A 27,650-nucleotide genomic window follows, 5' to 3' on the forward strand; every position below is an offset into this window, starting at 1 on the left:
CACAGGATAAAGAAGACATTAGGTAAAGCCACCATCAGAAATCATGATCTGTACCTTAGGGTGCTTCAGAGTTTGAGGTATGGAGGGTTGTGCTCTGGCTCTCTCTGTCCATAATTTATAGTAAACAAAAGCAATACCAACAAAAATGTGTGTTTTCTGGTCTGTAAATTCATCAGAGCTACCTGCCACTCATAAGAATGGAGCAGAAGTGTTATCAAGAGCCTCTCCTGAGGACCTGACACAGAGGGTTGAGAGCTGAATTGTACCCATCATGCTGTTCTTCTAGACCTCATCTCTGGAAGCTGGTGAGTACTTGAAAAGCCTCATCTTCTCTCTGCTGAGCCCACCATTGACTTTGAGGTAGAGGTGGGAGGTGGATTGTAAAGAAAGAAGTTTAGCTGAGATGAAGTAGTCATATCCTTCCTGACCTTTTTCCCCCACAGAAATTGCCTATTAAAAAAAAAACACCTTACAGATTCTCTAAAACTTATAAAATGGAGAAAAGACAGAAAAGGATGAAGGAAGGATTTAATTCATCTTCTATTCTGGATCTCCATCTCACCGTGTTGGGGCTGGGTGGAGAGAGCTGGCTTCTCCTTTTAATGTTACTATTTCTCCTTTTCTCACAGACTCAGTCTGGAAAGGAATGGCCTCAGGCAATGGCTCCTCAGTGACCCAGTTTATCCTGCTGGGTTTAACACAGCAGCCTGAGCTTCAGCTGCCTCTCTTCCTCCTCTTCTTAGGAACCTACTTGGTCTCTGTGGTGGGGAACTTGGGCTTGATTGTTCTGATTGTTCTGAATCCTCACCTGCACACTCCCATGTACTACTTCCTCTTCAACCTTTCCTTCATTGATCTCTGCTACTCCTCAGTCATTACCCCCCGAATGCTGATGAGCTTTGTAAATCAGAACATCATCTCTTATGCAGAGTGCATGGCTCAGCTCTTTTTCTTTGCTTTTTTTGTAATTGATGAGTGCTGTATTTTGACATCAATGGCCTATGATCGATATGTGGCCATTTGTAAGCCCCTGCTTTACAGGATCACCATGTCCCATGAGGTCTGTCTCTTGCTTATGGTGGGTGTGTATGCCATGGGGCTTGTGGGTGCCATGGCCCACACTGTATGCATGATGAGACTCAGTTTCTGTGACAGCAATATCATCAATCACTACATGTGTGACATACCTCCTCTCCTGAAGCTCTCCTGCACAAGCACCTCCGTCAATGAGCTGGTGGTTTTCATTGTGGTGGGTGTCAATGTTATAGGGCCTAGCATTATCATCTTCATTTCTTACACCTTGATCCTGTCCAACATTTCCGGCATCCATTCCACAGAGGGCAGGTCTAAAGCATTCAGCACCTGCAGCTCTCATATTATTGCTGTTTCTCTTTTCTTTGGAGCATCAGCATTCATGTACCTTACACCATCTCCTACTGGGTCTCTGGATCAAGATAAAGTCTCTACAGTTTTTTATACCATTGTGGGACCGATGATGAATCCTTTCATCTACAGTTTGAGGAACAAAGATGTCCATGTTGCTCTGAGAAAGACTTTGAAGAAAAGGATGCTTTCCTAAACAGAAAGTGTGTTTGGTGCCAGATCTTAATTTGGGCAAATGAGATATGAATCATGGAGTGAATAATAGGAAGTGGAAATAAAATGCAAATAATGTAATAATATAGATAATTGTTAACTATACAAATCAGTTCATTGGCTAAGGCAACATAAGGAAAAGGATGGTCAGTTCTTCATTCTTTCTGAGAGAAGGGAGAGTAAGTCTGTCTTACATTCTCTAGGGTATTCTCAGAAACTATAAAGTCTTAAGTAGAATAAGGTTTCATGATAATAAATCAAGAAATGGTAGGGTGATGAGATCTGACTAGGACACATCTGGAATTCTTGAGAAACTGTGTCATGGGAATATTTGACTTTTATGGACTTGGAGGTAGTCATTTAGTCTTTCACTTGATAACCCTCTTTTGGGTGATTAAGTGGCTTTTATTTTGGAGATTCCTTTGTTTCCACAATTGAGGAAAGCCTTGGGGCGGGGGGTGCTCCTCTCACTACATTTTCTCTTTTTGCTTCATTTTGAGGGGAGTTAGGTAAAGGGAGGTCAAAGATGTTCTTGTGATCTTAGTTCATAAATCACCATTTAGAAAAACCAGGATAAAGGGACTTCCATGGGTTTGACCTCATGGAGTCCATAAGAGGATTGTATGTAGGAGGACATGCTATTTCTTTGCTGGGAAGAAGTTTACTGCAAATGTTTATCAATTATCAGTTGCTTCGTGTATTTTACTATAAATCACTCAGGGAAGCATTAACCTATATCCAGGTTGGGTGTAAAATGAACATAGACCTTCAAAATAGAGGAGAAAGAAGAAAGCTAAATCTTTTGTGTGGTTAATATCAGAAGGAATTTTATTGTTCACCCATTCCTTTCCCTTACGAGATCCTAACACGTCAACCTCCTTTTCTAATTATTTTCTCACATAATGCATACATCTCCTAACACCTCTCTCCCTCTACACACCAACACACCACTTCATTTCTGTTCCTCCTTCTCAGATATCACTGTCTCTCAGTTATTGTACCATCTGTTCCCTCTTCCTGGAATGTTCCTGTGGCACCTATCACTGAGATCTCGGTTGACATGTCACCTCCTTAGTAGAGTCCATATTGATCATCTATTAAAATAGGTATTCAGTTATTCTCTTCCTTTCTGAAGTAAGTACACAGTTATTATCTCAAATGGTAAGATTATGAGATTTTAACTAGGACACTTCTAGATCTTCCCATTGAGATATTTTTGTCTTTTCCTCAAATAATATTTACAGTCTTAATTCATTAGTAGTGAGATCTTTCCTGCTAACATTTCACTCTCTTTTGTCTTCTGAGTTTTACATGATATAACTCTAGCTTATTTAAAAACTGGCAAATGTAAACTGAGCCTCTATTCTATTTTAGACATGAAAATATCAAGGATTTGTTGTTAATGAGAAAAATATAGTGGTGAAGAAGATAGAAAATGCATGTGTGTGTGTGTGTGTGTATGCACGTGAATATATCAGAAAAAAACTATAGAAAGTTTTGAGTTAAGCTGATAATAAAGAGAATAACTGTGTATTTACTTTAATGGGTGGGGTCAGGATGGGCTCTACTAAGGAAGGAGCATGGGAGCTGAGATCTCAGGGACAAAAGGAAGACAGCCACATGGACATTCCAGGAAGAGGGAAGAGTTGATATAAAATCTAAGAGACACTGACATCTAAGTGTGAGCAATAGGAAAGAGGTTGGTGTGTCAGGGGTGTAATGGGAGAGGGGTAAACAATAGGATATGTATGTATTATGTGGGGAAAGAATTAGGAGAGGAGGTTGAAGTATTAGAATCTCATAAGGGAAGAGTGGGTGTTTTGAAAGCACAAAAAATCCATGTGATATTAACCACACAAAAGATTTAGCTTTCTTCTTCCTCCTCTATTTGGAAGGACTGCTTTTGTTCATTTTATAACCACCCTGAAAATAAGTTAACAGTTCTGTCAGTGATTTGTAGTGAAATCCATGAAATAATATACTCTAACACCAAACTGTCATGTCCTGCAGGAGAGATAATGGTTTCTTTTGCTAATTTTCTACACATTCCAGAAGATGCATCAGAAGCTACAGAATCTCAACTGAAACAGGAATAGAAGGTGAAACTCCCCTAATTTTGTGCTTTCACCCTCAGTACAAATGGCCCAACAGGAAAGGATACTGGAATGGGTACTACAGGGTCTGCTTTTGGTTCCAGATTCCGCAAGTGTTGTGCTCTCTGTTCTCTCAGTTTTACTTTCTTCATGGATAATATTAAAAGTGCTGTGGTGAGATTAAATAAAATATTACATCATTACAAAGTGCTTAGTGTTCTAAAAATTATACTGAAGTGATTCTAAGAAGCACCTGTCTTTTCATATAACTTACCCGAAATCAATATTGTACCTTATACTCAAGGACATCTCATTGTTACTGATTTGCTGGATCTAGCTGTCATTGCTTATGTCTGGAAAACGTGATCATATGTATCAATGTTGCTGTCACTGCAAGTGTGTAGGGATCATTGTGCAGGGAGGTAGTTCATTGTCATTTAAGATTCTTTTAAGTGTGTATGTGTGTGTGTGTGTGTGTGTGTGTGTGTGTGTGTGTGTGTATTATATTCTTTTATGTCTATATATGTACATGCCCAAATATATGTATATATACATGAGTTAGTTATACAGTTTTTATAACTGTAACTTCACTATAAATTTAATGAAGCATTGAAGTATGTCCTATCAAATACATGCAAGGATATGGTGAAAAGAGCAGTGGGTATAATTTTGTTATTTCATTTTATTTAATTTTCTACTTCATTTCTGCATTGGGGATTGAACACAGGGGTACTTCACACTGAACTATATTTCCAGAAGAACAAATTTGAAAATAACAGTTTGAAATACTGATCACAAGAGTACACTTAACCTGGAATACTGTTATAGTACCACGTGGTATGGTGAGAGGCATGTACTGAGTTTTAGGGAGGCACTGGTGTTACTCTGAGGACTTGCTGAAAATTAGTCTTGATTTGAATAAATATCCTTCTCAGGAATTTAAAGAGTGAGGTAAAGTAGTCTTTTAAAAAATTTTTTCAGTAATAGTGGAGAGCATAGTCCAATTTCATGTTTGGAAATTTGAGTTATGAATACAAATTTAAACAAAAGATCACAGGACTGCCGGTACCCCACTCCACCCTGCCTTCAATTCTTTCATTTCATTCAGTCTCTTGTCTCTTTTTGAGCAATTCTTGTCCTGCCTGATTTAGGTGAGCAATTTCATAAACCTGGGTTATTATCATTAGAGTTCTGAATATCCTTATACAGTCCAATTAATTTGCAGAATTATTCCATGAAACTTCTTGAAGACACGGTTTCCAGACAGACAATTCTGCAAATTCGTGTTAATTCAGGTAAAGCAACTTAACTATGGGCAAAATTTAAAATACCCATGGTTGATATCTGATGACTATTCAAAAGTGACATTGAAATTTAGTTATTCCTGTAGAATCCAATAGTTTTATCATTAGAATTATGATTGATAACATATCAAAATGCCTCAACACGAGACAAAATCAGTCACGTTCATTCCAGGTGAATTGAGCTGGCACTAAATAATCACATAGACATAGAAAGTACCTTTTTCTTGGGGTTCAGTGACGAATTTGCTACCCCAGCCCCCACAAGTGAGGCAAGAGAGGCATGCTAAATAAATAAATAAATAAATAAAATTAAAAAAAAAGAGCACTCCTGAAATCATCCTATTTATTGAGGTAAGGACATTTGAGAAAGTTCAAGCCAAATAAGGCAAGGGATCGGGTTTCAAGGAATTGCTTGGTGATGTCTTGCAGTCAGCAGTTTGACATCTTGGAAGGCCACACACATCTCAGGTACAATGTGCAATCAAAGGCAGAGCGAGGGAAAAGCACACATATGTCACATAGCCCAGTCAGAGCAGCAACATCAGTCCAGTCCAGTCATGGGCTCAAAGGCTCATAGCTCACACACGGACCATGGTTGGCTCTCGACATCAAGATGTATATGATTTTTAGGAAACTCATACATTTTTGGAACACATATTTATAATACATATATAAGCATAAGTCTAATAATTCTCTCATAGTTCCATGGGCCTTTGGACACCCCAAATCTAGTTCTAGGTCAAAGAACTTAATTTTAGAATTTAAATTTTGGAAGCATGTTAAAAATATCAAGAATATTAGGATACTTGTTCTAGAATGATCTTGGTTATCTGTTTAGTCAAAGTGAAAAAAATGTAAGAGAAAATTAGATTATGCAGTTTTAACAAAAACAGTTCTTTCAAGATTGAAAAAATTCACTTTTCTTAAGGAATTAGAACTTAATAAAAGATGTCACAAAAAATCATCTTGCTAAAACACAGAATCTTTCTGTCCTAGGTAAATTACCTATAAAATGAAAAAGAATTCAGTATTTTCTATTATGAATAAATAAATACACTTGAAAACCCTCATTGTTTTTAATACAGAGGATTATATTTTAGATTTATATTAGTATACTTTTGATATAAAACTTAATTTATATATAATTTCCTATGATTTTTGGCCAAATTGATGACACATAAAATTGCTTTCATGAGATTCATCTTCCAAAAACCTACAACTTGGAGCTGGGGTTGTGACTCAGTAGTGGTAGAGCACTTGCCTAGCACATGTGAGGCACTGGGTTCCATCCTCAGCACCACATAAAAATAAATAAAATAAAGGTCTATTGATACAAACAAACAAATAAACAAAAAACCTACAACTTGCTCTGACTTCAATTTGCTTAAACTTCATTTTTATCCTACCCTTTTTTTTCTAATCATTTCGACCACAACAAATTCTTTCTCAAACAAAATTTGCTTTTTAAAATTTTATTTTAATTTTCTTTCTTTCTTTCTTTCTTTTTCTTTCTTTCTTTCTGTATTTTTTATTTGTTTTAATTAGTTACACATGACAGTACAATGATCTTGACATATCATACATATGAATCAGATGGGATATAATTTCTCATTTTTCTGAGTGTACAGGTTGCAGAATTGCAATGGTCATGCAGTCACATATATACCCACAGCAATAATAATGTCTATTTTATCCTGCTGTCCTTCCATTCCCCCCTTCCCCTCCCCTCCCCTCCCATCACTTCTCTCTACAAAATCTAATGTGACCCACTTCTTTTTTTTTTTCCCCTCACATTGTCATACCTGAATTCTGTATAATGAAGGGGGGTCTCTTCCCTCTTCCATGCAATTCCCCTTCTCCTTCCCTTTCCCTCCCACCTCTCTTCCCTATCTAGAGGTAATTTTCTTCTCATGTTCTTCCTCCATACCCCATTTGAGTCACCTCCCTTATATCAGAGAAGCCATTTGGCATTTGTTTTTTGGGGATTGGCTAACTTCACTTAGCATAATCTGCTCTAATGCCATCCATTTGCCTGCAAATGCCATGATCTTGTTATTTTTTAGTGCTGAGTAATATTCCATTGTGTATAAATGCCACATTTTTTATAAAAACCATTCATCCATTGAAGGACATCTATGTTGGCTCCACAGTTTAGCTATTGTGAATTGTGCTGCTATAAACATTGATGTGGCTGTGTTCCTGTAGTATGCCATTTTTAGGTCTTTTGAGTATAGTCTGAGAAGAGGAATAGCTGGGTCAAATGTGGTTCCATTCCCAGTTTTCCAAGGAATCTCCATACTGCTTTCCAAATTGACTGCACCAATTTGCAGTCCCACCAGCAATGTACAAGAGTACCCTTTTCCCCACATCCTCGCCAGCACTTGTTGTTGTTTGACTTCATAATGGCTGCCATTCTTACTGGAGTGAGATGGTATCTTAGAGTAGTTTTAATTTGCATTTCTCTGATTGCTAGAGATGGTGAGCATTTTTTCGTGTATTTGTTGATTAATTATATATCCTCTTCTGAAAAGTGTCTGTTCAGGTCCTTGAACCATTTGTTGATTGGGTTATTTGTTCTTTAACTTTTTGAATTCTTTGTATATCCTAGAGATTGAGCTCTATCTGATGTGTGAGGGGTAAAAATTTGTTCCCAGGATGTAGGCTTTCTATTCACTTCACATATTATTTCTCTTGCTGAGAAAAAAACTTTTTATTTTGAATTCGTCCCATTTGTTGATTCTTGGTTTTAATTCTTGTGCTATAGGCGTCTTATTAAGGAACTTGGGGCCTAACTCCACATGATGAAGGGCCTACTTTTTCTTCTATTAGTTGCAGAGTCTCTGGTTTGATTCTTAGGTCTTTGAGTCATTTTGAGTTAACTTTTGTGCATGATGAGAGATAGGGATTCAATTTCATTTTGTTGCATATGGATTTCCAGTTCTCCCAGCACCATTTGTTGAAGATTCTATCCTTTCTCCATTGCATGCTTTTAGCACCTTTGTCTAATATAAGGTAGTTGTAATTTTGTGGGTTGGTCTCTGTTCTGTACCATTGGTCTACCAGCCTGTTTTGCTGCCCGTACCAAGTTGTTTTTGTTACTATTGCTCTATAGTATATTTTAAGATCTGAATATCATCTGTTTCACTCTTCCTGCTTAGAATTGCTTTAGTTATTCTAAGCAATAAATCTTCATATATATAATTTGATCAAATATATCTCAATTTGCTTAAAAATAAATTATTTTCCTTCTTAGTTTTAGTTTTATTTAACACATATAATCCTTAGAAATTGTGAATTAATGCCTTGTAGATGAACACAAATTTATAATTTCTAGAAAGATGTGCTTTTTGATTACATAAACCTTGAATGTGGAAATGCACCCAATATACTTCACATTTAAAAATCATATAAACAAAATGTTAAGGAATATAAAGTTTAAACTTATGTTCAATAATTGATAATTTAATATTTTAAATAAGGATCTGGGAAACTTGGTGTCCCAAGAGAAGTCTTCTACCCCCGGGGGCCTCTGGTTGAGCCACTGGATCCAGAGAACACAATGGGTTCAATCTAACAGCTCCGTCCAGAGAGAGAGTTCTTGGGAAGCAAAGACAGTTATTTTGGGCATTTGTTTGTGTCACCAGATTTGTTTTTTTACAAATTAAAACAACAACAACAAAATGAAGAAGAAGCAGGTTACAAAAAATTTCTTGTTGCAATTGCATCGGTCACCAATAATAACTCAGGGCATTTATTGGTAACTGGTAATATATGTTATATGTTCTGGGTAAGAATTGAGATAAGAAGGAAACACCTGTCCTGAGGTTACTTATTATCTTTATGGATTAGTGAGTCCTCAGACCTATTGTGCTATGCCAGTATGACCTAAGTGACAATCTTATGGCTTTTATTTGCCCTGGGCTAAAGAGTTCTGAGATCTCAATCTTGCAACATTTCTTCCATTCTGTAGATTGTTTCTTAATTCGGTTGGTTATTTCCTTTGCTGTGTAGAAGCTTCTTAGTTTGGTAATATCTCTCATTTGTCTATTTTTTTTTACTTTTGTTACTTTGTATCTTTTGGGTCCTATCTAAAAATATCAATGCCTACACAAAATTCTTGAAGGGTTCTCCCTGTATTTTCTCGTAGTAATTTTATATTTTCAGGTTTTGTAGTTAGGTCTTTGAGTTGATTTTTGCGCATGATGTGAGGAAAGAATCTATTTTCATTTTTTTTTTGCATAAGTATATCCAATTTTGCCAGCATCATTTGTTGAAGAGACTGTCTTTTCTCCACTGTATGTTCTTGGTGACTTTGTCAAAACTCAGTTGACGATATGAATATGGATTAATTTCTATTCTATCTCTCTGTGTCTTTTTATGCCAGTTTCCATGGTCATCTCAGCAACCTCTGGGTGGTGTCTCTACTTCAGAAGTCCATGATTGGCTCAGAGGGTAACTGTAACTGTTCCAGCTCTAGAACACTTCCAGCCTTCAGTAGTCCAAACACCAATCTATCAAACTTCTTTTCTGATTCTAGAATTTGGTTATGCTTTCTTTTCTATTTGTACCAGTCCTAGAAATAATAGCTATTTTCACTAGATTAAATATATTTGTATTTTCTCATTGTTAACCTCTTGCTTTTCTCCTTGCAATACCTATATAACTATTTCTCTATTTTAATTTACTTTGTTTGTAAATGTATAGCTTGCTTCTTTTTTTTTTAACTTGACCTTTTCTGACACAGGAAACATACTTTATACAAAAAGAATGTCTTCTCACATCACATAATATAATCCTGTCCAATTAGTTCATGCCAAAACCCTGATGACAAGGAGTCATTAAATATAGTAATTTGATAATAGTTTGTTTCTGCCAAAAAATATTTTTAAAGTCATTTCTCTCTCCTTCTCTCTCTCTCTCCCCCTCCCCCCTCCTTTTTCCCCCTAAAGTTACAATTACATGTAGGGATTTATTGGTTCTCTTTTTACTACATGGTAAAGCTCACTGAAATTAAAACCAAGCAGGACCAAAGAGGAAAAAAGTGTGAAGAGAGAGCCAGCCTGATGACATGACTCTACCCTGCCCATGTTACCGGAAGCCATTTACATCCTTGATTTATCAGTTGCCCACATCTTTTTGGCATAGGCTGCTTTGTATAAGCAAGTTTGACTTAGATTCACTACTTAAATTGAAAAATCCCTGAATGTGCATGGTAGAAACTTGTTTTTTCTGTGCTGTATAACACAGTACTGCATATATAGTGGTTAAAGAGAGAAATTTTAGATTTTGGGGTCTAAATATGACTTGGAACAATGAGTTAATACCTCCCAGCTCTGGGTTCCTTATGTGTGATACAGGGATGGTTGGCTCAGAGGGTAACTGTAAGCATGAGATGAAGGATGGTATATAAAGAGTTTAGTACCATGACCATCTTTCTTTTCAGACTGAGGGGCCCCAGGGCAAGGCTTATGTGTCACTCAGTTTGTTTTCACAGTGACTTCCTGATCAAAATAACCAAATAAAAAAAAAGCTATTGGATAAAATAAAGAATTAAAACTCTGAAATCAAGAGAGACTATTGGTTTTAGGCCACATGTACCTTCTGCTCTGAGTAGACCAGAGGTGTTTGAGACATGGGAGGTTTAAGCATTGGTGTCCAGGTTATAGTGTGTTTCTTGTGCTCAAAGTTGTCCTGGTGATATAGCCAAAGGACTCTGGTTAAAGGTAGAGTATTTAATGTAGACATGTTGTCTTTATTCCCCTTCAAATTTATTAACAAGGCAAAAAGTGATTAAAAATAGCAGTAACTCAAAAATTAAAAAAAAAAACCCACAAAGAACAACAATAATAACAACAAAAAATTCATGGAGAATCACAATTCCCAAATTTCAGAAGTTATAAAGTAAATGATGGACAATATTTGGTTTGGCATTCTCACAACTTCTCACACTAAGATAAAAATGGAAAACCAAGGAAACTTCTGATTTACACTATACCCTCAATCATATCCTCAGAACTCCCTGTCATGAGGTATCTTTGGAAGAAATGAAAGTGGGAAAGTACTTCTTTCAGAAGAAATTAGATCATCAGATCCCTTAACCTCCTCACGCAGCCAAATGTCTACCTCTATTTACATTCAGTAAAAAATTAAATTTTATTCATTAAAAAAGTAAAACAGAGTTTCTCTACCAGAGGACCATATGTTCATATAAAAATTGTTTACCATATTTAAAACAAAGCGAGAAGGTAGAAGTTTTGACTCATGAATATTAGAACCATTAGTCTTCTTCCTTCACTCAGGTCACACAATGTTGAAGCTACGATTATACTCTTCAGGAATTTTACAAGATTTTCTTTGGGTAATCAGTTTGGATAAAATGAGCTAAAGGCACATAAATAGGTATTGAATGTTACTATGTGTAAGGTAGATATAGCAGGCATCCAGACTGTACACATAGACTAGTGATTCTCAAAAAGGGTAATTTGGAATGACAAATTGTAGGGGTGGAAAAGTGTGAATGTTTTTTTTCTCATCATAGACGTCATGATCAACACTCTTACAACAAAATACAGATTAACAAAAGAAAATATTAACAACTTTATTTAGTCAAATACAGGACCCACAGATTACCCAAAGAACAGGGAAAAGTTCTATTTTTATCATTAGGTTTGATGAAAAATGGGGAGTCAACCATATTACTAAAAGCACTAGATAGATTTAATACAATTCCAATCAAAATCCCAATGACATTTTTCATAGAAATAGAAAAAGCAGTCATGAAATTCATCTGGAAACATAAGAGACCCAGTATAGCTAAAGCAATTCTTAGCAAAAAGAGTGAAGAAGGTGGCATCACTATACCAGAACTTAAATTATTCTACAAATCTTCTTCTATATACAAAAATGGCACAGTATTGGCACCAAAATAGACTTGTAAACTAATGGTGCAAAATAGAGGTCACATAGACAAACCCACATAAATACAGTTATCTCATATTAGACAAAGGTGACAAAAACATACTGGAGAAAAGAAAGCCTTTTCAACAAATGGTGCTGGGAAAACTGGAAATCCACATATAACAAAATGAAATTAAGCCCCTATCTATCATTATGCACAAAACTCAACTCAAAGTGGATCAAGGACCTAGGAATTAAACCATAGACCCTGCACTGAAGAGAAGAAAATCTAGGCCCAAATCTCCATCATGTCAAATTAGGTTCTGAGTTCCTAATGAGACTCCTATAGCACAAGAATTAAAATCAATAGTCAATAAATGGGATGGATTCAAACTAAAGTTTCTTCTCAGCAAAAGCAACAATCTGTGAGATAAATATAGAGTGTACAGAAGTGGGAGCAAATTTTTACCCCTCACACATCAGATAGAACACTAATCTCTAGAGTATATAAAGAACTAAAAAACTCAACACCCTCCCAAAAAATAACCCAATTGATAAATGGGCCAAGGACCTGAACATACACTTCTCAGAAGATGATATATAATTAATCAACAAATATATGAAAAAATGTTAAACATCTCTAGAAATTAGAGAAATGCAAATCAAAACTACTCTAAAATTTCATCTCACTTCAGTCAGAATAGCAGCTATCAAGAAAACAAAGAACAATAAGTGTTGGAGAGGATATGGAGAAAAAGGCACACTCTTACATTGCTGGTGGGATTGCAAATTGATGCAACCACTCTGGAAAGCAGTATGAAGATTCCTTAGAAAATTTTGAATGGAGCCACCATTTGACCCAGCTATCCCACTCCTTGGTTTATATGCAAAGGATTTAAAAACAGCATACTACAGGGACACAACCACATTAATGTTTATAGCAGCACAATATACAATAGCTAAATTGTAGAACCAACCTAGATGCCCTTCAGCAGAAGAATGGATAAAGAAACTGTAGTATATATACACAATGGAATATTACTCAGCATTAAAAGAGAATAAAATCACGGCATTTGCAGGTAAATGGATGGAGTTGGAGAATATAATGCTAAGTGAATAAGCCAATCCCCCCAAACCAAAGGCTGAATGTTCTCTCTGATATGTGGATGCTGATTCATAATGGCAATGTCAGGGGAGCATGTTAAGAATAGACAAGCTTTAGATAGGGCAAAGGGGAAGAAGAGGAAGGGAGCAGGTGTGACGGTAGGAAAGATGGTGGAATAAGATGGAGATAATTACCTGTGTGAATACACGAATGGTGTGACTCTACTTTGTAAAAACCAGAGACATGAAAAAATGTGCTCTATATATGTACAATGAATTGAAATGCATTCTGTTGTCATGTATAACAAATTAGAATAAATAAACATTTTTAAAAATGGGCAATCATGTAAAATTAATGAGATTGGACAAAAATAGACCATCTAATATACTGGGTTGAAAAAGGAAACTCACAAATCTTGTCTGTGCTGTTTCTTCTTTGCTTCACTATGTGGCATTCCTTCCTCTTGGCTATGAGAGAGAGAATGTCTTTTAGAATGAGAGTCTTATAATCTACTATCTGACCAGAAAGGTCAGGGGATTTCTTTGTGTCCACCTCTTATACAGAAGGATGAGAAAAGATTTGAATATGTTTCTAAGTCTCATGATTGGCTTTGGGAAAGAGGGGCCCTAGTTTCTATGGCATGCATTTAAGAAGAGGAATTCTTAGTTTCTGTGGTCTGCTTTGCGGAATCAAGGGGAACAGAAGGAAGAAAGATGGGAGACAGGAAGAGACTTCTTTCTGAGCCCTTCCAATCCTTCAGTTCAAATACTCAGTATGCCAAAGTGCTATATATTGGAAATCATTCTCTGAGTTCCAAAATTATCAAGGGGACATTTCACAATGTCTGGGGAAAATTTTTGATGATCACAACTAGTTATTTTCTTTAAAGAGTTTTTATGTGAGTTGGGACAGGACAGTACTATCGTCTAATGGGCAGAAGCCAGGAATTCTGTGCATTCTACACTATACAAAATTAGCCCCATAACAAAAACCCACCTCATCAGTCAACAGTGTCAGGGTTGAGAAACCCTAATTTATAATGAATATTTATGTCAAACAAGGGAAGGAATTAAAGGTAATATCATCTATCAGTCATTTTTTACATGTAGACATGGATCTGATATGGTCATCTAACTTAATTCCCACAACTCAATTAGTTAGGTCATTTATGAGCCTCATTTTATAATATGCACATGTATATGTAGAAACAAATATAAACAAGGATCAGTGAAGTTTTATCACTTGTCAAAAGTTTTAGAGTCATTGAGTTGAAAAGCCTATTTAAACTCATGCAGACTTGAAAGCCTACTTTTATTCTTTCAGCCTCTGCTACAACATCTCTTTATTAACGTGAATTGCTCAAGCATGTTGAGTGTTAAAGTTATGACCCAATGATTATTAACACAATCCCAGAGGCTTGTAGGAAAGGAATAGAAATAGCAAGTACTATGCCTTGGACCTTCTTCTTGAAGAGCTGAGCAAGGCATGACAAGGAGAGGGCCTCTGGGAGCCACCCAGTACTTTGCCCTAGATATCAGGAATTTCTGGCAGGAAATTATAAGTTGAGTAGAACTTTGATTCTCAAAAGATCCATTGTTCTGTTATTCAGGATGTAAACACAGTCTCAGTAATTTCTTCTCTCAAGTGGCTCATTCAACTTGAGAATAAATCACAAAGGACAGCAGAATTCTCTGTGCTACTAATAAAGTTTCCCAGAACCAAGGGATAGAAAATAGATTCTCATTTAGGTGAAGTGATATTTTGGAGGATATCTAGCTTCATTATCTTAATCTCAAATGCTTTGATTCTTTATAACATCCTTCATATGTCCTCAGCTAAGGGTTTATCCAAGGCCATGAGCCTCTGTGGTTCTCACATAGTAACTGTTGGCTTCTTCCCTGGGTCTGCACTGCTCATGTATGTCAAACCATCATCTCCTAGGTCTGTGGACCAGGGGAAATATTTCTTAGTGTTTTACACTTTGGGCGTTCCCTTGCTAAACCCCTTCATTTATAGCCTCAGAACAAGGAAGTCAAATTTTCTCTGAAGAGAACCCTGAAGAGAATCAGAAACAGAGAAGAACCACTGGGGATTCCTCAGTTTCTGTCCCCATTGCTGGGTCTTTTTCCTTCTCTTCCTGCCCTTCTTTACCATCTTCCCTCTATTCTTCTTTTCATCTTTCATTCTATAGTCTGGGAAAGATTATGTAGAATATCTTTTCTTCCTTTAGCATAAAATGTAACCAAGTGAAATAATTTTTGGACTTGAATTTTTCCCTAGTCTCAAGGTGTCTCCCATCTGTCCTATATTCTCAGTACTAGATGGAGGCGCTGGGCTGTTTTCTTTTCCTATCTAAAAACAATCCCCCTCTGATTGTTTTCTTGGCTATTATCTCCATCCAAAGAAATTGAAGAAGTTGGATGCTTTCTGATAACTTAATTTATATATTCCTTTTCTAAAACAACTATAGAAACTCTTTCCTGTTTCAAATATTTTATTACTTATACAAGCATTTAAAGAGAAGGGATGACAAAAATTGTGAACATGGCAAAGTTGTAAAAATTTCAAAATCTTTTTCACCATTTTTTTGGTAATGGTTCTTATTCTGGGATTTTAGCCTCCCATCAATAATGGAATTCTTTACTTTATTGGGTTAAGGTTCTGTTCTTATGGATATGATTGAGACCTACCACTGCCCACCTGTTTCAAATTTTACCCACATTATGAATGCATTGCTTATTTAATATTTTGTCACCAACAGAACTGAATTGTCACCTATTTCTTTCATGTATGTGTAGTTTGGGCCTGGGATTTTGTTTCAAAATTGCACAGTATTTCTGACGTAGAACACAATCATGTTTATTGTCAAGGTTCTTTTTTATCCAGCTGCATATTAAGGATTAGTTTCTGGAAAGGAAGAAATATTTTTTCTTTTAAAAACACACAAAAACATGTGGGATTAATCTTGCTGTATTGGGATTTAGTCTTTCAGTGTGTAAATATGACTACTCCTTTATGTCTCTTAAAATAATAATTTGACTTAAGTGTCCATATCATGGGCCACATTTTTCACAAGTCCTATTATGCTTGATTTCTTCTTACCCTGCTCTCTGGATGAGAAATGGCTATGTGACTCACATTAGGCTTAGAGCTAGATGTAGAACTCAATTTTTGAGCTTATTGTGCATCCTATGAAGATACAGAAGGAAAGAAAGGAGAATTGTGAAGGGAGAGAGAAATCTTCTGCAGAGTTGTTTCTGCATGAGACTCACAGTGGGAGTTCTATGAGGCTGATATCCTCAGCAAAGATGGCATAGCACAGAGATGACCTACAAGGCAATAAGAGGGGATTTCTGAGATGCCCTAAATTGAGTTACAGGCCAGAAGGTGAAAGAAAGAAATGGGTAATAGGATGTTAATTTAATTGGCAATTTCAACTGAAATAAATGAAGCAAAAGAAAAACAAAACATTGAGAAACTAATGTGGCTCCATTTTAAAAAATAAATAAATAACAGCAGCTTCTACCTCAAGGCCTGTCTTAAGGAAGGGGGCGTGACCCTTGTCCTTGGAAAAACCCCACAGAGCACTCCTAGGCATACACCTACCATGCTGAGTTGTTTGTCTGTAAATAACAGGAGAGATCTGGGGCACCAGGTGTCCCTGACTCAGTTAGGCTAGGTGAGGACCCATAGCAACCACCTAGCAACCACCAATCAGCATGAGACAGGGAAAATACCTGGGATGCCAGGTGACCCCTGCACTAGTTTATGGTGGTTGATAACATGTTGGGAAACCATATAGTTTAGCACATACACCCCTTGTGGCCAATCAGTTAAACAAATCCCCCTCTTGTAGTAACCAATCACCCCTACCCAACTTGTTCCTGCCAGTGAATGTGCTAATCAATGTTAAGTGTTGTTGTTTGACTTTCCTGTGGTGTGAAATGATTTGCTGTGTGATGTTGTGACACATAGAGTATCTCCTCCAAACCTATAAAATCTCACTGAACAAAGGACCAGGGCTCACTCCTTGGGACTGCTGCATTGGAAACTGTTGTGAGTCCAGGCTAGAGCTTGCAGTAAAGACTCTTGTGTGATTCCATCGGATTCGGCTCCTGGAGGTCTACTGGGGTCCCACAAGTCTGGCATACACCATGGCTTCTTAGATTGGTGGACATTTCCCCAACAGTTTTCTGGCTATTCTTCTGTTAGTTTAGAAAATCTGTCTTCAGACTGGTTCTCTTATTTTTGGTTAGCATCTGTAATACCTAAATAAATCCCTTTATCTCAGATATCTTTTGGTCTCAATGTTGATTTAACTAAGTCTTTGATGATTAACTAGAAAAATATGCATGAACCTTCGGGGAGTCTGATTTTAAAGTGATATAAATAGGTTGAACTATAAAAAATGTTTTATCCCAATATTTTTATATTAGTGATTTTTTAAAGAATGGTGAGGCTGAAGAGTTTGGAACAATCCTTCTGATTAGACATATAATGATTTAAAAAGTAGTGAAGCCAGAATTAGACAGGCAGTCAGTATAGGTTGGTAAATGGAGTCAGGTCAGATCAAGGATGCACCAAGGGATTGAAATGTTAATTCCTTCAGAGCCCTTCCTCTTCCCTTAACAAGAACCTGCCCCTGCCCCAACCTGTTGCTAAGGCAACCTGTCCCAGGAATTGCCCCTCCCTACAGGGAGCTATAAGGCTGTTAATTAATGTGTCCTGGGCGGCTCCATCTTGCCCCTCCCCCTTCAGCCCACCAGTTTCACACCTTTAGGCCATCCCACCAGCATTCCTGGGCCTAGTCACTAAGGAAGGAGAAGGATAAGAGGAAGAGAGCAGGAGAACAAAGGAAGCCTAGGACATATTAAAAGGGCAGAAGCCTAGCTTCTTAGGATACCAGGATACCAGCTATGGCCTCCTTCTCCTTCTCCCTCCCAGAAGTCTGTTACCCCTTTTTAAAAATAAACCCTGCTTTATGTGCTTGCCTCAGCATGCTTCTCTAATGTTCAAACTTGGGAGGGAGCAGAACTCGTCACCAATAACCAGCAGTATCAGGCAGTATCAGTAGAACATGCTTATAGATATTATGTCATCATTTGTAGACAAAAAGAGTTATTTAATAATAGAAAATAATGCACTACAAAATTTTCTTATATAGACAATGAACTATACTGTCTATCACTACCTTGAATGAGTCTTGGCAAATACCTTTCAGCAGATGTTAGTCAGAGGACAATGGTTCATTATCATTGTAACTGTGTGTGTGTGCAATAAGAATTAAACCTGGGATCTTATGCATGTTAATATGTAATCTATTGCTGAGCTATGCCCCTATTCTTGTTATTTTGTGTTTATACAAAGATAACATGTTAGACCAGGACACAAGAAAAGACCACTGACTCCAATTAAAATCAAATTAAAGCAAGTTTATTATTTTGACCGGCCGGGCTGCCTCTCCCTCCCAAAACAGCGGGGGAACTAGACAGCACCCCAGCTTTCCTGCAGCCCAGCTTTATAGCCCAGAAAGTTACACAAAGGGGGGTTACAGATAACAGAACTCTGACAAGCATCACACTAATGGTAGTTTACATTTTTTTTGCTGGCCCCAACATCAGAATTTATGAGGACCATTAGAGCCTCAGAGAGGGTCATTGTCTGGCCGGGGAAGGCCAAGACTTGTGAGGTGTCACTAAAGTTTCAGAGAGGGCTGCTATCTGGTCAGACAGCCAGGCATGGGTGAGTTCAAGGCACATGCAGGCATTCCAAGCAGGTTCAGAATTTGCAGTAATTTATAGTAAAGCCAAAATTATCTTTTCATGGCTTTGTGGCGAGATGCCCAATTTAAAGAAAAGATCAGGTTGGGTCTATCAAACAAGATTTTTGAAAAGTTCTAAAAGGTAACCTCAGAAGACAATGATTCCAGTTAAGATCTTTTATTTTAATTTGACCACAATTATTGCTATTAATTCAGGAAGCATTTGCATTTATTATAATATTTATCTCATTATTACAATGTATTCAAAATTTTATTCCCTCATCAGAATCTGAATGCCTAGTAACTACTTCTATTTTTTTTTTTTTTTTTTGACAACATGTCACAGTGCTTGATTAAAAAGAAAGCTTAACACTGTTTGGTTTGATTTTTTTGCTTTAAAATACATCTCTTATTAAAGACACATTATCATCCCATAAAGATACAGAATGAACTCAGCAATAAAAGAGAATAAAATCATGGCATTTGCTGGTAAATGGGTGGAGTTAGAGAAGATAATGCTAAGTGAAGTTAGTCAATCCCACAAAACCAAATGCCGAATGTTTACTTTGATATAAGGAGGCTGATTCATAGTGGTGTAGGGAGGGGGAGCATGGGAGGAATAGACATCTCTAGATAGGTCAGAGGGGTTGGAGGGGAAGGGAGGGGGCACGGGGTTATTAATGATGGTGGAATGTGATGATCATAATTATCCAAAGTACATGAATGAAGCCATGAATTGGTATGAATATACTGTGTATACAACCAGAGATATGAAAAATTGGGCTCTAAATGTGTAATAAGAATTGTAATGCATTCCACTGAAGCAGGAACAAACTTTGTTTTTGAACTGCAAGAAAACACTTCACACACAACGGACTGCGGCAGTATTGTTTGGATATGAGGTGTTCCCCTCAAAGCTCCTATGTTAATGCAGAAATATTCAGAGATAAAATGATTAGATTATGAGAGCTGTAACCTAATTACCCCATACTACTTTGAATGGATTGATTTGGTGGTAACAGTAGGCAGGTGGGGCATGGCTGGAGGAGATGGGTCACTGGGGCATGCCCATCTCCCCTCTCTCTGTTTCCTACATTGAATGAAACAGCACTCCTCCACCTCGACCTTCTGCCATGATGTTCTGCCTCACCTTGGCCCAGAGCAATAAACTTGATCAAGCACAAACAGAACCTCTGGAACCATGAGCCAAAATAAACTCCCACTCATATACATGGCTCGTGTTGTGTATTTTTGGTCATAACAATGAAAAGCTGACTGACACAATAAACAAGTTATATGTGAATTAATCTATGATATTAAATTTAGGACACATAAGCTCATTTTACATTTTATTGAATGTTTAGAAATATTATATGGGTAACTTGGTAAAGATATGGATATTTTCTATAGATCTTATTCTTCTATTTTATCATAGTTTCTCCATATGCACAATTTGAATTTTTTTCTCTTACCACATATTAACATGTTAAAAGCACATTAAGTCTTTTTTTTTAACATAAAAGCTTTGTTACATTAAGTATAAAAGGCTTTAATATATTAAATAACATTTACTTGAAAGGGGACTGTCCTAAGATTTACCTTTCAGGAAAAATATGACATTAAAAAAATTCAGAAACTTAGTATTTGGTACTCATGAAATGGTGCTTGCTTACCCATCAATTTTATTCCACCGCCCAAAGGAATTGAAATATTTTCAGGTGGCTCTTTTTACATAGCACTCACATTTATTAATTAATGGAAGGTTTTTAGATGTTTATCTCCAAGATTTTCTTTCTTTTCTCCCCAATGAATAAAGATTGGGAAAGAGCTTTCCAACCACCACAAAGCAGACAAAATGGAAAATGGGGAACAGGTGAAGGTATTGATCCCAGGCCAGTCAGGTTTGATGTGGTACAGCTGGAACTATTATCTGGTTGTGCTGGCAGATTCAGACTCAGACAGGGTTCCTTGGAGGTCAAGAGTAAGGTTTTCTGATGTAAGAGCACAACATGGCTTTGGCAGGAGCAAGAACCATAAGATAAGCCAGTATGCTGCTCTATTCAAATAGCTAAACAAAGAGGTGCCCCACTACCCAGAGAGAGAGCTACAGCCATCACAGGACAGAGCCCATTATGTGCAAGAGGCCTTTGGGCTGCTGTAGAGTTTGTGTTGCAGGTGCCCAAGAAGCACCAGGCTGAGCCTCAGGTACTGTGTGGTCTACAGTTTAGCCTGTGCCCCATGAAATCAGACACTTCTCTCCATTTCTAGCTGGTGTGATCTCATAGTAAGCTGATACTCATATCACATCTTCTACAGATTAGGGCATCTGTGTTATTTTGAAGTATATGAAACAAGTGTCCCTGGGCTCAATCTTCAACATCAAAAACAAAAACCAAACCAAAACAAATAAGCAAAAAGATCAAAATACAAACACTTGTGGTAATAATTGGTGACACTCAAGGCATAAGACTTACATGAGGAGTGAAGACTTCCTGCAATTGTGCATGACTGTTGTCTTGTTAGTACTATGTATTCACCCCAACTTTAATTTTTTTGAGGTTTTAGAAAAAAATAGGTTGAATAAAATTCAGGCTTTCTTTTATGGACACATTATAGTCCCTTTCAAGTGTGAAACCATCCATCTAGCCCAGAATTATGCCTCTGATTATACTGTGTGAGGGTTTGAGTATCTCTACTATTATCAATATTAGAGCTTAAATAAATTTGATAAAAACAATTTGATAAGACAGTTGTTTTCTATAACGTATCCCAGCAAAACTTCTGAATAGCATACTGTTCAAAATTTGGGGGTACACAAAATTTTAAATTTGACATTTTTCTTTTCTTTGCTTTTGTTCTGGTGGGGATGTGTGTTTCAGGGATTGAAACCAGGGGCACTTAACTACTGAGCCACATCCCACACCCTTTATAATTTTGATTTTGAGACACAGTTTCACTAAGTTGCTTGGGGCCTCACTAAATTGCCAAGTCTGGCTTTGAACTTGTGATCCTTCTTCTTAAGCCTTCCTGAGTCACTGGAATTATATGTGTGCACTGCCATACCCAGCTTGATGTTTTTCTTATAAAAAATGTAATTTATAAAATTTTTTTATTAGTTCCTTTTAGTTATACATAATATTAGGGATTCTAATATAATTATACAAGGAATGTAATTTGCTATAATTCAGTTCCAAATACTTTCCCTTTCTCTCTCTTTCTCCCTCCCCTGCCTGTTCCCCACTCTGCTGATTTTTCTATTTATAGTTTATATATTTTTTTAAAATTAGTGTCTTGTGTATATGCATGAAGTGGTATATTCATATATGTACATAGGAAAGTTAGGTTAGATTCAGTTCACCATTCTTTCTCAACCCCTCCTTCTTAACCTTCATTCCACTTCCTCAACTCCACTGATCTCTCTTCAATTTTATCCTTTGGTCAGGACCAAACTGCCCCCCGCATCTGGATCTGAGCTCTCACTTCTTACTACTATGATTGCAGGAGTCTGCTCTATCCCTGCCTAGGTTCCCATGGAGGTTGTTAGCAGCAGTGAGCTAAGCACTCCCCAGGGTGGGTCTGCCACACTCTGCTTTCCTTGTTCTGTGTTGGGGTGGGTTTCATTAACTCCCAGCTAGTAGCGGTCCTTCTATAATTCCTTGCTATTTTATTTTTCTCATAGAAATGTATGTGACCTGGAATTGTTTCACAGCTTTACCAGTTTTGGGTGTTAGGTGTTTTTTGTTTTCTGCCAATTTTACCAATAGAATAACTACATTACCATACAAAATAAAAATAATAATTAATAAAACCATATAGTCATTCAAAGTTATGAAGTGGAAACTCATTTGGTATATAGATTTAATTTTTTTTTCATTAAGAAATACTTTAAATAGAGCAAAAGTTCACATTAGTTAGTACACAGTTCTGGACATGGCAAACACATGAAGAAAAATACAAGGTAATTTTCCATACTCCTTTGTAAGTAAAACTTTCCAACCCTTAACTATGGGAATCCACTGATCTGCTTTCTGTTGCTCTGGTTTTGCCTTTTTCAGAATGGCATGTGAGTGGAATCACGCCAAATCTTATCTTTGACTACTCCTGGGTCATAAAGCTTTAATTTTTTATTGTCTTTTAAAAGTGTTAAAAGTTTAATATTTACATTTATATCTATGATTCATTCATTCTGTGGCAATTTTGTTAACAGTCTAAGGCAGGGATTAAGGTTGGTTTTATTTATTTATTCTTTGTGGGCTATGTGAACATTTTATACAAAATGTCTTATCGCTTGAAATTTCCTCATTAACTTGCCTATGCACTATTGTCAAAAATCAATAGACAATTCTATATTTATATATAAGTTCAGTAGCACAGTTAAAACATTATCCCAGGCCCAAGAAAACTACCATCTTCCATTCTGTAGATTTGCCTATTCTGAACACTTCACATAAAGTATTTCTGAGCATGTGTGGTGACCAGTGTAAAGGGTCAGAGGTTATTGCACTTAAAAACTCTCTTCCTAAGCATGTGATAAGTATAGGAAAGATTATAAAGGATTTCAGTCAAGAATATAATTTCCACAAATATTTTAGGAGTTTCTTCTACATGTTCTGCACTGTACTTAGCACCAAGAGATAAGTGGTAAATAAGGTAAAATCATCTTTTCCTTACAGAACATATATAGTTTAGGGAAGAACAGAAGGAGGTAAAGGGGTAACATCTCTGATGAGGGTTAAGATAGAGAATGTACTAGAATTTATGAGATCATGCATAATAAATGCTGATATCTGTTTACTATTTACTTGTGCCAGATACTATGCTAACCATTTGGCTTATGATAGCTCATTTAATTGAAACAACTTTTTGAATAAGTAGTTGTTATTATCATATTTTATAAATCATGTGTCTGAAATGCAGAGAGATTAAGGTATTATAGTTAGAAAGACTGAGGGAGATTAAAACACAGGCTCTCACAGTCCCCACTCTTCTCTATAATGAGAAAATATTGATGAGCCTCATCACTGAAATGTTACATTTAAAGACTTAGTGGACCACTTAGGTAGAATTTTCCAGTAGGTATTTAGAAGCAAACACATTTAATAGGAATGTTAGCCATTTAAAGATATTTTGATGCTATTCCCGGTTATCTGACACTTTAAGTGACTTAATGCAATCTTTGAAATTTTTCAGATGAAGAAATAAGCAAGTCTGGAGTCAGACCCTGTGGGAAATTCTACTTAGGATGAGGAAAAAGGAGAGTAAGAACACAAACAATGTATTTCCCTACAGAATTCAAGATGGCGAAGAGATAGGAGTTCATTTTTGCCTCTGTCTTGGGGATGTATGATCTCTAGTGTGAAAAGAAAATGACTAAAATAGCAAGTCCTCCAGGAACTAAAGATAGATCATCATCCACAGTGTGAATACAATTCCCTAATTTCCCTTGTACATCTAGAATCTGTTCTTTGGCAAAGTGACTGAGCACAGTTCTACCTTGTTTATAACCAAGTACATTATATCATGAAACTAACATGTAGTCTGCTATGTCTTATCAGGTAGCAATTAGGATAACAGTAAAGACTTAATGGCTGCTGGAAAAGATTGAAAGTCATAAGCATAAATTATGATCTGAAGCTCAGACACAGTTCAAGGACATGTAAGAAATTAAACCTGGATCTTATCCTCCTAGAATCAAAGGACCCTAAATCTTGGAAATTACTTTTCCAAGAATACAAGGACAAATAACAAGGATAAGGAAGTGCTGAGGTCTGGATTAAGAAAGGTGAGTTCCTGAATTCCTGGTATGTTGATACTGTCTTTAACAACATATTTATAATTATGTCAAAATGGATTCTATTGTCATGTATAACTAAAAAAAATAACAATAAGAAAATAGAAGGCCCACATTCTAAACTATACCATTTCCTCCCAATTTTGCACATTCCTAAGATTCAAGTGAAATAGGTAGAAGGAAGTTCCTGAGGAGGCTTGAGCATCTCTATCAGTAGTTCCCTCTCCATGGACAGCTCTCTCACTCTTCTAGATTCCTTCCTTTCCTCCCTCTGTCCCTCCCTTCCTATCTCTATCTCTATGTCTATCTCTATGTATATGTGTACCTCTTCTTTTTCTCACATGGGTTATTAAATAATCTCTCCAATTTTTGATTAGAAACACTGCTTTGAATTCTACCCCACCAGCATTTAATGTTCATTAGAGGTCAGTACCAGGTTGCTTTAGGCTTCTGCCTCCAATTCATCTGGTAAGAGAAGGTGCGGGTGAGGAGAGAAATGATGAGAAAAGAGATAAATTCTTCTTTCCAGGTCTACTCTTCTCCACCCTCCCCCCATTCCCGAATTCATATTTGTACTTGATATCATTGCTCTTCTTGTTATAGGGTCAGTTAGTTGTGCTCTGCAAGGGCTGGTTCTATATTTTAGGTTGGGTTAGTCTCTGACATCCCCAGTGTATATCTGGCACTTGGGGGAAGGAACAGTGTTTGAAGAGCTGGCTTGTCCTTTAACGTAGCTCTTTGTCCAGTGTCTATAGGCTCTCTTGAAGAATGTCTCCTGGAAATGGCTCTTTTGTGACTGAATTCATTCTGGCGGGGCTAACAGACTGGCCAGACCTCCAACTCCCTCTCTTCTTCCTATTTCTGGTAATGTATATGGTCACTGTGTTGGGAAATTTGAGTTTGATAACTCTAATTGGGCTGAATCCACATCTTCACACCCCAATGTACTTTTTCCTCTTTAACTTGTCCTTAATTGACCTCTGTTACTCTTCTGTGTTTACACCCAAAATGCTGATGAACTTTGTATTAAAGAAGAATATTATCTCCTACAGGGGATGCATGACCCAACTCTACTTTTACTGTTTTTTTGTGATTTCGGAATGCTATTTGTTGATGTCAATGGCCTATGATCGCTATGTAGCCATCTGCAATCCACTGTTGTACAATTTAGCCATGTCCCCTAAGGTGTGCTCCAACCTTATGCTTGGTTCTTACTTGATGGCATTTTCTGGTGCCATGGCCCACACTGGATGCATGCTGAGACTGACCTTCTGTGATGTGAACATCATCAACCACTATTTCTGTGACATCCTCCCTGTGATGCAGCTCTCCTGCACCAGCACCTACATCAATGAGCTGGAGGTTTTCATTGTGGCGGGCATCAACATCATTGTGCCCAGTCTCACCATCATTATTTCCTATGGCTTTATCATTTCCAGCATCCTCCGAATAAGCTCCACTGAGGGCAGGTCCAAAGCCTTCAGCACTTGCAGTTCCCACATAATTGCTGTCTCTCTGTTCTTTGGATCAGGTGCATTTATGTATCTTAAACCATCTTCTGCTGGGTCGATGGATGAGGGCAAAATCTCCTCTGTCTTTTATACCAATGTTGTTCCCATGATGAACCCCTTGATCTACAGCTTGAGAAACAAAGATGTCAAAATTGCCCTGTGGAAAACCCTGAGCAGGAGAGAGTTTTGATCAGGTACTGTGTCTTTGTCCATGCAGTTGCAGAGTAGGGGGATTCTGTGTAATTAATTATACTATTTTAGTGTCAGCCTTTTTAATCTGTTTTTTTTACTTAGATAATTTTTATTGTACTTTTAAAAATCTAAAGTATTTTAATTTATTTAATTGACAGAAAACACTATGCAATTTTAACATGTATAGCATAATGGTTTGAAATGTAGATAGGTGACATAAAGATTAAATCTAGTCCTCTTTCTTTTTAATCAAGGTAAAGTAAATTTGTATTCTCTAAGTTCATTTTTTTAGAGTGTGTTTTTCCCTTTTTTCCCATTTTCACTATTCCTTTTGCTATTCACCATGCTTATTACTTAAGCATAATGATGTTAAGAAAGAAATTTTTGATTTTTATTTTTTCATTGTTACTATGGACTTTCTTTCTTTCTTTTTTTTTTCTTGATACCCTTAAAAACATGTATGAGGGCTGTGGATATAGTTCAGTTGGTAGAGTGCACAAGGCCCTGGGTTCAATCCTCAGCACAAGAAAATCAAACAAATAAAACAGCAACAACAAATATGTATTGTGTGACACACACAAGCTCAATATTGTCTTTCTTACTTCCTTTTTTATTGCTAAAAGATGATAAATGGTCTACAGATAATAAAAAAGTAACACTGGATTTTTTCATGGTGTGTTGACTTTTTAATCTCTCACTTGTAACATGCCATTGGGAAACTGAGCCAGAAAATCTGACTCTTCTCCCTGGGCATCCTCTGTCAGGCAGAAATGTCATAGTCATTGACATTGGAGGCTCCATAAATTCTCTCAATTGTAACCCATTTTATAGCTTTATCTGTGTTTTTCATTAAGCCTTATTGATACAGATTTCATAACTGGTACTTAGTAGATTGCGAACAAACATTTATCATATGTACATGATTTGAATGCTCAGAGAGGTTAATATTTACTAAAAATCTCATAGCTTCCTTGTGAAAAGCCTAGAATTTCTTATTTGTTTCTGATTTTAAGTATATTATTCTCTCTACTATACTTTCTGTCTGCTTCATTTATTTTTATTTTAGAAAACATGAATATGAGAAAATATTTGTATTTTCAGAATTAATTGTGCTTTGTTCCTGGATTTTACAGAACTTTTTTTCTTGGTGCTTTATGTTTTAGTTTATTTAGGATCATTTATTGCTGTGGTGACATTGAAACAGAGAAGGCATTTTAGAATAGAGCATTAGATGTATTTATTTTTTTTAAATAAAATGACTTCAGAATGTTGTATTCAGAGAACAGGATCTGAAACAGAGGGATCTGCATCCCAAAGCCCCAATTTCTCCTTTTAACAGGAGTCACAATAGGAACATATGCTTATATATTTCAACTTGCCATAAGCTGACTCTTAAAATT

General features: G+C 36.7%; 2 protein-coding genes across 3 annotated transcripts; both read left to right on the forward strand.

The window, feature by feature from the left end:
* Nucleotides 1-640: 640 nt before the first annotated feature.
* Nucleotides 641-15,042, forward strand: LOC143391063 (olfactory receptor 8B3-like). 2 transcript variants are annotated; one of them, XM_076843623.2, is made up of 2 exons: nucleotides 647-1,253; nucleotides 14,744-15,042. In XM_076843623.2, exons 1-2 carry the CDS (start codon nucleotides 647-649, stop codon nucleotides 15,040-15,042), a joined length of 906 nt encoding a protein of 301 aa, XP_076699738.2. The 2 variants fall into 2 exon arrangements, with proteins under 2 accessions (XP_076699739.2, XP_076699738.2); XM_076843624.2 differs by lacking the exon at nucleotides 14,744-15,042 and having other exon boundaries at nucleotides 641-1,579.
* Nucleotides 15,043-25,309: 10,267 nt separating this feature from the next.
* On the forward strand, nucleotides 25,310-26,248 carry LOC143392571 (olfactory receptor 8B3-like). The gene has a single exon (XM_076846238.2). The coding sequence runs from the start codon at nucleotides 25,316-25,318 to the stop codon at nucleotides 26,246-26,248; it is 933 nt and encodes a 310-aa protein (XP_076702353.2). The 5' UTR covers nucleotides 25,310-25,315.
* The last annotated feature ends 1,402 nt before the right edge of the window (nucleotides 26,249-27,650 follow it).

This window comes from Callospermophilus lateralis, chromosome 2 (genome assembly GCF_048772815.1).
Source record: "Callospermophilus lateralis isolate mCalLat2 chromosome 2, mCalLat2.hap1, whole genome shotgun sequence".
In the NCBI taxonomy this organism is placed as follows: Eukaryota; Metazoa; Chordata; class Mammalia; order Rodentia; family Sciuridae; genus Callospermophilus; species Callospermophilus lateralis.